General features: G+C 36.6%; 1 protein-coding gene across 3 annotated transcripts in view; it reads right to left on the bottom strand.

The window, feature by feature from the left end:
• Nucleotides 1-15,244, bottom strand: part of LOC134538857 (F-actin-monooxygenase Mical) — a 232,538-nt gene that overhangs the window by 42,305 nt on the left and 174,989 nt on the right. For all 3 annotated transcript variants that reach the window (XM_063380418.1, XM_063380420.1, XM_063380419.1), the window contains 7 exons: nucleotides 14,651-14,801; nucleotides 10,028-10,161; nucleotides 7,551-7,757; nucleotides 6,573-6,735; nucleotides 5,979-6,151; nucleotides 3,987-4,198; nucleotides 1,788-2,056 (listed from right to left, as the gene is read on the bottom strand). In XM_063380418.1, the coding sequence (XP_063236488.1) occupies nucleotides 1,788-2,056; nucleotides 3,987-4,198; nucleotides 5,979-6,151; nucleotides 6,573-6,735; nucleotides 7,551-7,757; nucleotides 10,028-10,161; nucleotides 14,651-14,801 (1,309 nt within the window). The remainder of the gene's footprint in view (nucleotides 1-1,787; nucleotides 2,057-3,986; nucleotides 4,199-5,978; nucleotides 6,152-6,572; nucleotides 6,736-7,550; nucleotides 7,758-10,027; nucleotides 10,162-14,650; nucleotides 14,802-15,244) is intronic.

The following is a 15,244-nucleotide window of genomic DNA, read 5'->3' as shown; positions in this document are numbered from 1 at the left end:
TAATTGCCAAGAATATGACATTTTAATTTGAACTCTTCTGTTAGGTAATGGCCTGTAAGCGAAATGTAGCTTTCATGTCTCCTAGATGACCATGTATCGGTAGTGAAAGAAAGCGACTCTAGACCATTGATGGCATCTGTACTAATTTCATCAGCCAGTTTGGTTCTTTCCTCTTGATACAACTGTGGTATAACCGTCCTTGAAAATGTTGTTCGCGAAGGAATCTCGTAGCTAGGTTCTAATTCGTTGATTAGACCTCTGAAGCCTTGGTCATCCACCATGCTGTAAGGTTGAAAATCTCAAGCCATCATGATAGCAATTTTTTTGTCTATTTGATTTTTCCTCACATCGCTGATGCAAAGCTTCTGTTTTTTTTTGCAACACACTCAAACATTGAAAGTTGTCGACTAGAAGTCTTCTTTTCTTCAGCAGTTATTTTGTTGAATTCTTTTTCAGCGGCTGGATGTTGTTTCAAGTGCCGCAAAAGTCCACTTTTCGAGCATGAAGGCATTTTAATAATGTTTTTACACAATTTACATTCGCCACCTTCTTTCTTTTTTAAATAAAAGTTCCATATTGTGGCAATTTTCCGTTCTTTTTTATCCAAACCACTAACACTTTCCTCCATCGCACTCAACTTTACTTGTTTTCGGTTTGCAATTACAACTTTACCTTTACACTCACTTAACAGTTTATTTGCCTACTGTCGTATGCAAACATACGTTATTGACTCCATAGTCTATACAGTTTCCTTGAGCCATGGACGGTACTTGATCATGAAAGTCTGAACATTCACCACTATCGATATGTCACTATCGATACGGACCGCAATTTAAACATCATGTTGCTTGTTATATACTGCTGGCCGTGTGTATAACCTAAGGCCATAAAACAAAATGCAATCGCGGAAGAATTCTGCAGTCATGTTTATATTTTTATTTTATACCGTACCGTTTTACGTTGATACTTGATATTGATACCAAAAATGATTTATTTTTAACTTTAATGTTGGTTTTATTAACGGAAAATAATCATTTTCTTCTGTAATTTAATGTGATAACCACAGCACAATTCATTGTTTACGTTTACCGTTTCATGTAGTGACTTGTGAACGGAAGTTGTTCGTTTTTAACTTTTTAATAATTTATCGTGTATACTATCGTAACAAGTATATTTTATTTTATTCGATTTACGTTACGTTGAAGATATGTTAATTATTTCAACACGCAACGCAAAATGCTGCCTCAATATATTATATTACCTAACCTATTTCTTGTTTACAAAATTCTCAAAAATTCCGAGCCAAAAAAATTATCTCGAGACGAGATCGAGAAAATTTCTGTCTCGACTCGTTCTCGATGATGCCGAGACTCGCACATCACTACTTATTAACCCTTTAACTGTTCAATTTACAAAATAGTAAAGTGAAATTATCTAATCACATAATCAAAAATTAATATAGGTAGAAGAAGCTTCAATTTTTAAAGTCTCAAGCCAAACTCTGTAAAAATTTGAGCCCGTTTTTAGCTTTTTTCTACAAAACTTTTGTTGAGTTAAAAACTCAAGCCACTTAAATTATAGAACCAAGACACAGCTATTTTCAAGCCTAGTATTGGGTCTGTTCAGGTTTTTGAACTTCCACACATCTCCAAAATTTACTATTTGATGGAATGATATACTATTTCCAAGTCTTTAAAATTATTTAACGCTATCTAAATTAAGCCAAACCAACTAAAATGAGAGATTTTTTTTCAAGGTTCACACAACTATTACAGCTAAATTCTTACCTCCACTGTCGTACTCATGGTAACTGTTATCCCCATCACTATCTTCGAACTCAAATTGATCACTATCGTCGTCGTCGTCGTCTTCGTCTTTCTCTTCCTCCTGTTTCTTCGGCTTGTCCTCGCCCTCCGCCGCGACGGCGGTGTTGTTCTTGGAGTAGCGGCGCGACCACGTCTCCGCCAGCTGGCGCGTCGCATCGACCGTCACGGGCACCGGCTGGTCAATGGCTTCCTCGAACACCTCGTTCGCTTCCGCCTCTTCGTCCGTGTCACTGCAGCACGTCAACCATCTTTCACACGGAAAAAAAAAATACATGAAGAGAGAGTTTCTCTACTGCAAACCGGGCACAATTATGCTCCATTCTGTTGTTCACACCGAGTTATTTGTCTATCCTTTACAGAGTGACTTTGATTTCAAAAGAAGTATAGTAGCGTCTCGTTCATCCAACATTCCGTATAATTTGACAACCTTCGTAGTCTATTGCTCCCAACTACCAAATCAGTTAGCCCTGCAGTTTTTCCAGTTTTTCAGTTTTCCTCCCCATAGAATGGTTTGTAAAATGTATTATTATAACATAATTGACGTTCAATAGGTTTATCTGAAAACCTACCTTTTATCCAACATTTATGTAATCCGACATTTTGCCAACCCGTTTATGTCAAATAAGAATGAAACTCTATTGTACCTTAAAAAAAAATAAAGCTTAGTTTTAAAGTAGGGCTGTTCCGATACCTTGTTTACCTTATAACAATTTCCAACACCCCAATAACCCCTCCAGGTAAATTGATAATACCAATGATACCTTAAACTACAATCAACCATTCATTAAAATTACTTGCCACACTATATGAATAATTAAAAATATATATATATTTTTTTTAAATACAGTAGACTCCCAATCATCCGGTTGTGAGTTATCCAATTTGTAAGTTAATCTTGCCATATTTCTATAAACCATGAACACAAAAATAATTTACAACATTTATTTCTGTGTGCGCAAAATGGCAACAGCACTTGTGTAGCATTAAATACCATGCATAGAATTAGTAATGCAACAAATTAATAATGTGATGTAACATCAAACAATGTTATGCTCTTTCCTCAATAGCTATTCGCTTCCTTCACTGTATACTTATTTCTGATGATGCCCAAGTTTCAGCCAACATTTATATTCCGCGATCTCGCATGTCAGCAACAGCTCTGGAGAGGAAAGCCAGAAGCTTTCAGGGCTAGTTTACCTAGCACCTACTAGGATGCGCTAGTTGCAAATCGTGGCAGAAACACATCTAGTAAATAACAGTGTCAGGAATTACATTAAAAGGTTAAATAATCTTTCTAATAGAAAATGTTAAATTTATGATTTTTTAAAAATCTTATTACCTACAACTGAAATATATCTCCCATATCAAAAAAACATTATTTTGTAACTCAGAAATGGTAGCACCTACATACGAATGTTATGCCCAAGCCTTATTATGTTGACGATACAGTACATGAATTATTAAATTTAATTTTAAGTGGTTTCATCTCAAAATGTTATTTAATATTTATTTAAATGTACGTTTAATGTATTTCGTACTGTATAATAATTTTAACGGGAGTAGTGTCTTAAATAAAATGGTAGTCATCAAACACACTTACATTATTGATAAACATTACACATTTTTATTAAAATACACACTTTTTGAAAAAAACCATTTGACTAGCGCTGTTTTGATTAGTGCTTTGTTTTAATGGAACAAATTTGGGAATTACTTCATTACAACGTTTGTCTTGATAGTTGGAATACAAAAAATTAGAAGATTTTTATTTTACGTTGCTTTAACAGTGTTTTTTCATTTATCCGTGGATCCCTTGCCAGTCATTATACCGGATAATCGGGAGTCTACATGTTTGGAAAACATCATTATATTTTTAAAAAACCTTAATTCAAAGCAAGATAGCTAAACATCGTACTTCACTTATTTATAAGATTAACATCATCATTTCTATTTACTCGTAGCTAAACAGTTCCTAAGTTAATAGGTAATTTCTATGATCTGCCTTGAAAAATGTACTCAAATTAATCCAATAAATATAATTAAAAATTTATGACAAATAGGCAAAGCAAAAATTTAAAAAAAAAAAAAAAATCAAAAGTTGTGACCAACTTTCTCTTGTGCCTCCGACACCAAGGTATCGGCCGACATCCGACAGAGCACCTGAGGTCCGACGAGGAGTCGCTGGAGCCCTCCGCGGCCGACGCGCCGAAGTTCCTGTCGGTCCACTCGTCCTCGTCCATCTCGCTGGGGGCCTCCTCCACGTCCAGGGCTGCCCCCGACAGGTTCTCGAACTCTATCCGCTCGGGCGTGGTCATCGCCTCGCCGGCCGCCGGCGCAGACTCGTCCGGGACGTCGTCGCACAGGGACTTGGCCTGGCGACACGACACGTCACCACTCGCGCCCGTCAGCCTTCACCTGCCTTTTAACCACTCCGCTGCACCATAATTAAATTATAATTTTTTTACCCATAAGCGTACAGAAATGAAAAAGGGGGGGGGGGGGTTTGTCTGTAAAGTCGGTTTACGGACGATAATTTTACGTGTTAACGTCATAAGAAAACAATTGATGAAAAATTGCATACTTTTTAATTTTCAAATATAATTTACAGTTTTTTTTGGCAAATTTAATTTAAATAATTTGTTTAAATATAATCACGAACAATTAGTTAAAAAAGCCCGCCATAACCTGTTCGATGTTATAGAAGATTTTATTTGCACGGTGGTTGGCCAGTTCTTGCACGCTCGGCTCGGGCGGAACGTGACAATTTTTTGTGCGTGCAGCCGGCTTTCATTTATTTATAAGACGTTATCAAGCGAAAAAAAAATAATTTCTGCAAAATTGTTGTTTACTAATTTCAATGACACAAAGTCTCTCAGGAGTATACACAAGTTTTCCTACGTAGACCTTGCTGTAATTCTTATGTAAAGGTCAAATGTGCCAGGACAACTACAGCGGAGTCCCGCTAATCCAAACTAATCCTGTTCGATTTACCGTATTTTCGGATTAGCCAAATAATGGCTGTATTGTGACGGCAAGTAGTCAAAATCATCTTTATAAGCATTAAGTTGTCATGTAACACAGCCTATAACTACAGACCAGATTTTATAGTGTTATAACACAGCAAATTTCATTATTAAAAATAGTGGATTTAAATTTTATTGTCATTAATATTAACACACAGGTAACAATAAGTACATAGCAAGCACAATTATGTTTGATCAACATGTATACATAAAACAATACTTCATAAATATATTGAAACATTGAAAGTTAATAAAAAAAAATGCAAAATTATTATATTTATATTTGTCTGTTATGTTCCTTAGTTACCAGTTTGCAAAATGGTTACAAATGTGGGAGTAAAAGTCTCAGTTCAACTTTTTCTTCCCTGTTTGTTTTACATAGGTTATTTATTAGGAATGGGCCACACATATCCTCAAATTCAAGGAAAAAGATTTGAATAAAAATATTAGGCAAAGTAATGCAAATAAAAAAAATACAACACTGATAACCTCTAAAGTTTACTAGGTAAATTCTATTATTTCATACCCATCCCGTTACCCTTCGCCAAGATATTATAATTTTAATATGTTATCATGTAAATAAAATTACATTATGTATTGATTCTGGAAACATAGCACATGAATAAAACATTTTAAAGAGTTAACTGTTTCAACACAATAATTAATATTTTTTTCATTTATTGTATTTTGGACCCTTTAGACTTGGATTCAGATTCGAGTGTAATATTTAGAAGTACTATTTTGGGATTCAAATTCGAGATTCGGATCCAAGAAAATTGTAATTTGAGTCGTGTATTTCCAAAACTGGCCATCTCCCTCAGAACAGTTTTGCGAGAAATCGAGGAAAACTGTTTACTCAATTCCATGATGTGGCATTCAAGACGGTTTATTAAATGAATATGGCCACTTTTGTAAGTAACTGCTCCTTATTCACTGTGGGTTACCATGGAATTTGATTTTCTAGAACAAAACCATTTTTTTCTTTTTTTGTGGACATGGCTGGTTTTGGAAATACACGACTCATTTGACCCATCAATATTATTTATTCGGTCTATAAATTCTAGACGGCTTGTCTCTCTCGCCTAGTGAGAAGCTGGACAAGCAGAAAAGGAAACGAGCAGAGCCGCACCTTGGCCGGGGTCTTGGGCGACGTCTCCACGGGGATGTTCTCCTTGTCGACGCCCGACTTGAGCTCCTCGCTCTTCCTCCTCGCGCGGCTCCACTGCAGCCCCTTCATGCCGAAGTGCTGGCTGCAGAAGAACCTGCCGCCGCAGCTGCAGTCTCTGTCGAACGCGTAGTTGCCTGTGACACGTCGGGAACCAACCCGTCACCTTGCAAGTCGCTGAAATCGCTCCGCAACTATCCACGGAGGAGCCAATCAAATCATCAAATACCATGAAAAACTTTAGTTTTCGGAAGACAAAACATCAGATGAAAATTGTTTGAAATGAAACATCGGAGGAAATTTACTAATTCAGAAATTCAACACTGACAACTCTGAAGTCCAATTACTAGAGAGACCTAAAACATTATGCGAGTGCGATAAAGTTAAAAACAAAATGTGAATTATGATGCTTTGAAGCTGAAATGTAGTTTTAAAATTTTTTTCTCTTCATATTTTACACAAATTCATACGAAAATAGGCTCTCATTTTATGAATACAACATTTTCACAACTTTCTTGGCACAATTAATTATCCCGCACACAGACTCGGCTGCCTCACCTAGTCTGAGCGCCGTGTTGCAGTACTCGCACCGGAAGCAGCCTCGGTGGAAGAACTTGCCCTCCGTGCTCATCCGCTCCATCAGGTACACCCTCTTGCCGCAGAAGTGGCACATCTCCGAGCTACCCTGCGCCGGCACGGCAAACATCGCCGCCTTCGAATTCTGCCGACAGCAGGCCACAACAGATATCATACATGTGAAATTATGACCATTAACTGGGTGACACAATTGAAAAAAAAAAAAAAAGATTGAATACAGTGGAACCATCTGATGACATATCTGTAGAAACCTGGAAAAAATATTAGGATTAGAAAAAAATATCATTACTCTGTCTTATGGTACGTGATAAAGGTGGCTTACGTCTAACAAGCAAGGGAATTATGTTGCCAGGAGTTCCCGAAATGTAAGGATTGTGCATAAATATTGCATTTAAAATCCCTGTAGGGGATAAAAGCCCTGCTTCTTACTAGTTAGGTAATAAGTCTATATAAAAAATCATTAGTCTGTCTTATGGTGTTAATAAAGGTGACTTACAGCTATTAAGCAAGGGAATTCTGTTGCCAGTAGTTTCCGAAATGTAAGGGTAGTACATAAATATTGCATTTAAAATCCCTGTAGGGGATAAAAGTGCTTCTTACAAGTTTGGTAATAAGTCTACATACAATATCATTACTCTGTCTTATGGTACGTGATAAAGGTGGCTTACGTCTAACAAGCAAGGGAATTCTGTTGCCAGTAGTTCCCGAAATGTAAGGATTGTGCATAAATATTGCATTTAAAATCCCTGTAGGGGATAAAAGCCCTGCTTCTTACTAGTTAGGTAATAAGTCTATATAAAAAATCATTACTCTGTCTTATGGTACGTGATAAAGGTGGCTTACGGCTACTAAGAAAGGGAATTCAGTTGCCAGTAGTTTCGGAAATGTGAGTATTGTGCCCCTGCGGGGGACACGTGACGACGGGGGCAGGCGACTCACGGAGCGCTGCAGCGACTGCTTCTCCGGCTCCTGGGTCCTCACGGCGAACTGCTCGGCCATGGCGGAGACCTTGGGCCCGACGTCCAGCGCGCTGCCGTCCCTCAGCTTCTTGTCGACGCGTCTCAGGGCCTGGTCCACGTCCGCGTGCTTGTCCCCGGGGCTGAAGTCCGACCTCTTGGTCTGCAGCTTCATCTTCACCGCCTGGAACTGCCGGCCCCACGACACGCGTCTCACACAAGCCACCGGCCGGTTCAACATTTTTTTGATGTGAAACTACTCTGCTCAAGGGGGGCTACAATTTTCGAGTATTACGAAAATTTCGATCATATGAGGGGAATAGTTAGGTACGTGGTGGGAGGGAACCGGTAGAGAAGAGTGCGTCAGCGGCGACGCCACTCCGACGCATGCGCTAGCGGTCTCGAATGGGAAGATAGGCAGGAGTGGACAGATACTTTAGTGTAGCATTTCAAACATGTGCCACCATCATTTATGTAAGAAAAATTTTAAATTGTAAGAGATCCAAGATAAAAACCACAGTTTTAAATTTTGTCAACCAATTTAGTTGGTACATTTCGGTACAAAATTTGTGTTAAATGTATTACGTTAATTAATTTACCACAGTAAAAGATCAAATGTTTGTAATTTGAGTTAAGTTGAGTCAAATTGTTGATTGATTTCAGGTTTTTAGTCACATTTCAGTTTTAAATGGTGTATTCAATTGCATTTAAGTGTTATATGTTGTATTTTCTTGCATTTATGTTTTATACGTTTTATTGACAGGCATTGGGGTGTTATTTTGGTTTTATCGCAATTCACCATATAATCTTGTCCCTACACATCATTACTACCCTGAAAATAGGCAGTCATATTTATATCTATTTTAACACCATTTCACAAATACATCTTATGTTGTAACATAAGTCTGTTGGCTTTTGGATCACTTTCTGTGTGAACATGGCTCTTGGTTTTCTGAAATCCAAATATCTGAAATACAACTGCCTGATGTACAAACAAAACCCTATGAATCACATCTGATGATCTCAACGTTGTAAGTCTTCGCACAACACAACAATGATAATAATTTTAATTTTTAACTAAGTCATTTATTGAAATGTCAGCCAAACAATAAAATAATGATTATAATAGTGACAAATGACTTGCAGAAATGTGGCATGTAATGATTAGCAGCCAGATTATATGGTGAACTGAAATAAATCCAAAATAACACTGAAAAGAACTTAAAACACAGCAATACACCAAAATGCAGGTTAACACACCATATAGCATTGGAATGCAAGTTATATAATGGAATCAAGTAGCATTAAACTAAAACTTAAATAAAATAATAATAAAAAAAGGAATCTTTCATGTTTGAAATTCAAGGAATGTCGTTATTACCGGACAAAAAAATGTACCAAAGATCACAGATCAGAAAAATTAATTTGTTTTATTGTGCATTTCTTACTAAACAATTTTAAATCATAAATGCTTGCTAATTAATTGTTTATTGTTATGAATGTATTTGTTTTAACCCAATTTTTATAAAATTTTACACCAAAATTCTCAGTTTTAAAATTGAAATTGGACTAATAATTAAACCATGAAATCTTGACTCTAAATAATGATTATTTATTTATTTATCAATTTGTTACATGCCTACCGACAGCATAAGGCCATGGGTGGTAGGCACGATAAACATAAAAAATTACATAGACAAAACAAACACATGAAACAAAATGAATAACATTGAGGACAATACTATAATAACACACACACAAGACAACACAACAGTGACAAAAAAAATCTATTAAAGCAACAATATTTATGTAAACAAATTAAAAGATTTACTAATGTTGACATCAAAGTTAACAATAACCTACTAAAACTATTATTTTCAGTTTAAAAATAATTTTTGGTAGTCTTTAGGCACTAAAGCCTGCCAATCCCACTGCATGCAAGGATGATGAGATACTTTTATTGAGTGGGTTTAAAAAAACTTTCGGGACGAAAAGTTGTAATTCACCAAGGTATTTACTGGCAAACCCATTTTCCAATGACAATTATAGAACAATAATTTTGGTTACCCCACAGGAAACATTATTTGATGCAAATTAAAACCACACTATGTAATGATACTAAAATTTTGTTAAAGCTTTAATAGCCTAATAGGTATTGAACAAAGTGAGATGCATATTACAGAGTAAGCAGTGAATTTAACAAGATCTTTTCCTCAATTAATTTTTGCTTAATTAAGTGAATGTTGATAGTTGTCTATCAACAGAAAGAAGAGAGAAAGAGGTAAAATGTGTATTCCCCTCGATCCAATACAGAAGAGTGATAATACCTGAGAGACTGAAAGGAGCTTGGATGTAAGCCAGGAGTGATATTTACTGAAACACTCAAAACACTAACACACTTCACACATAAAATTATTTGAGCACGTAATTACGTGAACAGGAGTTACGTATTCCACCAACCTTATCATCAAACTGCTCTCGGCTCCACTTGGGAACTTTCTCTTTGCGGTCGTGCTTGGCCGTTCGACCCATCTTGTTCTCCTGTATCTTCTTTTCTATTTCCTTCACGTTCCAGTCCGACTTTTCTATCTTTCCTGAAAACGCAATGGGTTCACTTAGGTGTGATGCTGAGTCCGTCTTAAAAAAAAACAGATGGCAAATTGAAAATTTTTTACAAACATAAAACTGTTTATTTAAACTTGATTTCAACTATAAACTGCCGCCTTATCCCATCAATAGCCCTTTGGAACTCTTCCACTACCAGGTGGCAATACCGTTCAAAATTAGCATAATGTATGTCCGTAAGTCTTAATTGGTCGGAAAATGTCGTGCTATACAGTAAAAATTATTTACATATATTTCTGCTATAGAGAACAAATACAGTCTAGTACAACCAAATAACTTTCACTGATGTAAAATATCAAATGAAACAAATATCGGAATGATCTGCAAACCACAATAAAAGCACGTGTGTTTTATAAGGACTAATTTATAAATTGTATACATAGGTATATTAACGTTGAATTTGAGACACCATGTGTATGGTCAGACTGATCTATAATGTTGCTATGTAAATTTTAACGCAGCCTGGGGATCATACAGAATTTCGCCCATGACAAGCTATAATATTGTCACCTGTAGTTTGCAATTTACCGTGCTGGTAGCTACGGTAGTGCCATTTGCATCTGCCGGCAGCACCAGCATTGCCACCTCACCACCGAGGTAAGTAGTTCCATTGCAGATACGGGCAGTCTGCACACAAGGCCTTCGAGAATGTGGGGGGGGGGGGGGGGGGGGGAAATCCCCAGGGCACGGGTTCCAGGTTGAGTTTCAAGATTATTTTTAATGCTTTGGGTTTAACCTGTTAGGATGAAAATTACCACGAGTTAATGGAATACAAAGGAAAACATAAAAATAATGTAATTCAGATCACATTTACATTTCCGCAGTAAAATTTGTTGTCTTTAGATTTTTTTTTTTTATGATGGGGTTTAGAAAATTGTACATTACAATAATAGGGAGAGGACCCGACAAGATTATTTGCCCCCAGGCACTTGGTTCATCTAGATGGCCTTGTCTGTACACAGTGGAAACAAGAGTGCCAGAAGCTATAGCAGCAGTCCTTGCTACACTTGAGAGTCTAGACTATGACAGCCAAAAGGCAGCAATTCAACTCTCCCCCAAATTGCAATTATACCTATGTTATTACTAAAAATTATTAACTATCATTATGAATATAATTAAATAGATCAACATTTTAAACTTAAAATTTTATTGGTTAAGAAAATGCATTGCCAGGTTTTTTTTATATCATTTTACACCTCTTTATTTTTACAATAAATTTCACCAAAGCATGGTCATTAAATACAGAAAAATTACCTAATCAATTCAGTAGTAGTTGGAGAATAAGTATCTATAGTTTGCACCTTCTTTTAAAACAACACAAAAATAAAGAACTTTTAAGAAGCTCTTTAAGGATTTTAATGACTTTTGAGACATACGTGAACATCAATAAATTAGTTTTTCAAATAATAGTTTACAAATAGTATAAATAAACTATTATAATCCTTTTCTTCATGATTGACAAAAGAAATGCCGGCACAAAAAGTACAAAAAGCTAAACAACATTGTGATATTTCAGGACATTCAAGGCCCCTTAAGCAATAAAGATAATTAAGCGATTTTTCAAACAAATTAAGGAGGCATGTGAAAATAACCATTTCAGCATTTTCTTCCTGTTATTTAAGGAAACCGTGAAAATAAACTCAGGATGGTTTGACTCTGATTCAAATTTCAAACTAAAGTCTCCCAGAATGAGAATCCAGCAATTTACCAAAATGCAGCTTAATTTTGTTTACATTATTGCTAAAAACTTTAAGCCTTTAGCATTAATGAGATCTCAAAGGCACATGTATCAAGTCAGTGATGTAGCTATTGGAGCAATTACAAACTTCAACAGACAAGTACCTGATACTAAGTTCAAACAGCTTTAAATTTAAGTATTACAGTATAACCCCGATTTAATGAAGTGCTATGGTTACCGAAAATGTTTACTCTAAATCAATGTTTCGTTAAATCCGATTTACCGATTTTCCATGACCCCCGCACTCATAATCGCGTCCCTACGTTTCCATATCGTAGACAGGGTCGACGCCTATATCTAGTGCTGCCGTGCTATCTCAGACTGGCGCGCCGTACGCGGAGAAAGATAATTAATTATACTCGGTCAGCTGTTGTTACGACGCGTCGTAGCCGCCGGCTGGCTCTCTCTGTTCTGACTCGTGACCTTCCATCAGCAGCCAGCCAATAGACGCGAGCTTAGTGGAAAAAAATAAAAGCTTCACCGCCCGTAATACCAGTAACATAAACGAATCGTCAAAAAAACGTAACAAAGCCGATATCCAAAAACAGTAAATAAAGTCATGTACCAATAAAAAAGCTAAGCAGGTCGTCAACAGGCAGTGTAGTATTTTCCAATCGCAATCTGTAGTCAAAATCCAAGAAGAAAAGCAAAAAAATCGAAGTCCGAACAGCACTTATAAAAAATGTATTCCAAAAACTAAACACCGCGCACAAATCTCTTACAGAGAATTAGAGCTGTAGCAAACCGTATGTATTCGGTACTGAGTAACGGGTGCGCCATCTAGTACCGAGTAACGAAACGTTACACATGGCTGCATCTCGTAACTCGCATTTTTCGTATGTTTTACGCATGCGCGCGCATTTTCGATGAATTTACGTTACAAAGAACGATGTTTGTTTATTAAGTAAAGTATAATTTGGAAAATCGTCCAAGTTTTTTACTGTTTATTAAAGGTATTGTGTGTGTAGACAAAGTTTGAGATGGGAACAGAAACAACGTAAGAACGTATTTTTTACAAATTAGAAATATGTATGTTTTTGTTTTTTACTATCGCGTATTTTCACGTTTTGTGTTCTTATCTTACAAGAGATAATATTAAAAAGCCGCTCTAATGAGATTTAATTGTTTCTTGGTTAACAAAAACTGTTTATTATCAAATATTGTTAATTGTATATATTCTATTTATTATTATTTACGCGACGTCATACCGTACGCGGCGTACAGTACGCGTACGCAATACGACTCTATTCGTTGCTGCAACATAACATAGCATGTTATGCGATATCAAAAGTAACGAGTAACGATACAATAGTAACGAGTACTAATTGGTATAGTAACGAATACATACGGGTACGCTTTTTTTCGTTACTTTTACACCTCTACTGAGAATAATAATAATGGCGTATTGGTGTGACGTGGTCACAAGTTGAAAAAAACTGGAGGATGGGAAAGGGAATATTTGGAAACGTGTGATTATTGGCTAGCACTGTTACTATGCGGGCTTGATTGGAAGATAACGTAGTGAGTCACGTCAGGAATAAGAGAGGGGGAGGGGGGATGCGGACAAAGAAACCCTTCATGACGTCATGTGTCGCGGACAGTCTATCTATCCAGGCGCACGCAATGGCACGCATCTACGCAATTCTCTTACAGCGCCCGGAGATTTTAAGCAATTTGAACCTTTTTTTTTTTTTTTTTTTTTTTTCGTGTTTGGACAGATGATACAAAGGCACATATTAAAATATAGTACTTCCATTCTATTACTGACACCACAGAGTGTATTTTTTAATAAGTTTCCGTTACAATTTACTTTCATTTTTTGGAAATCTATATTATTATTTTAATAAATTGGTGTTTTTTGATGGTTCCTGAAAACCTTTACGTTAAATCGCTGTTTTCGTTAAATCCGTGTTCGCAAAATCGGGGTTCTACTGTATTTACTAATTCCACTCCACTTTTGAAATAAATTTTGTAAAAGTTTTGTAATCTTTTTTAATCTTGCTTGTTATAACCATTTCAGTGACACTGAACACTACAAACATTTTAAGAAATTCCCAGGTAAAAATTTTTGCTGCTCAATAATATCAAAACATATTTGCACTTAATTTATAAACTCACACACTAAACCCTTTAAAAAATATTTTTTACACATTGAAAAGTTCAAAATTTCAATTCCTTTCAAAAAAAATTCACACTAAATTGAACTGCCCTAGCGCCAGACAATATCCAGTACTGTCATACAGTCTAGAAACCAATTTTAATAAACATGAGGTTCTCAAAACCAACAATTAATAATTCTTATAAAAAAACACCCAGGAACTTACATAATCATTTATAAATATAAATATTATATTTATTGTTACAAGAAATGTTCCTTGCAGATGATCTCACATTAGCAGATCAATACTTTAATTTATACTGTTAATATCATCGTGTTCGTCCACTGTTTTGTTTTGTCCTATGTGGTTTATATATTTCTTTTCTCTAAAATTTTATTTGTATTTTTATCTGTTGTTTGTGTTCTTGTCTGTTGTGCACATCAGTGAAACTCAAACCGAGTGCTGACGTGCACATAACAATGTACGTATGAACAGGGGCGCAACAACCAAATTTCCAAATGGGGGGGGGGGGGGGGCAATATACCCATCCCCCCCCCCCTTGTTGTTGCACCCATGCGTACGAATGAAATAAGGAAATAGGTAAGTGGACGGATGGCTCACCGATCGCCCGGTAGAGGTCGCGGGGTTTCTTCTCAGTGACCGGCGTGCCCTTCAGCTTCTCCTCCAGGATCCTGATCCGGCCGGACAGGTCCTCGTCCACGCCTCCCTTGCGGATCTCCGCTATCTCGGCCCTCAGCCTCGCCTCCCTGTCCTGTCGGGGAGACACAGCGCTCGGCGACACTCGTCGCGACAGTCCGCAACACTCAAAAGTAACTGCCACTTCAATACAAAACAAAAGGTGGGGGTTGTCTGTGAAGTCGGTTCACGGACGATAATTTTACGTGATAATTTCATACGAAAACATTTTTTAATTTTTAAATATCATTTACAGTTTTTGCAAATTTAATTTAAATAATTTGTTTGAATATAATCACGAACAGTTAGTTAAAAAGCCCGCCTTAACCTGTTTGATGATATAGATGATTTTATCACACGGTGGTGTTGGCCGGTTCTTGCACACTTGGCTCAGGCGAAACGTGACAGTTTTTCGTGCGTGCATCGATTTATATAAGACGTTATCACGTCAAAACTAGGCCAGTGCGAACATTCGAAACTTCAAATGTCACAACCGACTTATTATTTATATTTGATTCA

This window comes from Bacillus rossius, chromosome 14 (genome assembly GCF_032445375.1).
Source record: "Bacillus rossius redtenbacheri isolate Brsri chromosome 14, Brsri_v3, whole genome shotgun sequence".
Taxonomy (NCBI): Eukaryota; Metazoa; Arthropoda; class Insecta; order Phasmatodea; family Bacillidae; genus Bacillus; species Bacillus rossius.
Note: the sequence above shows the minus strand (reverse complement) of the source record. Positions and strands in the feature narration are given on the sequence as shown.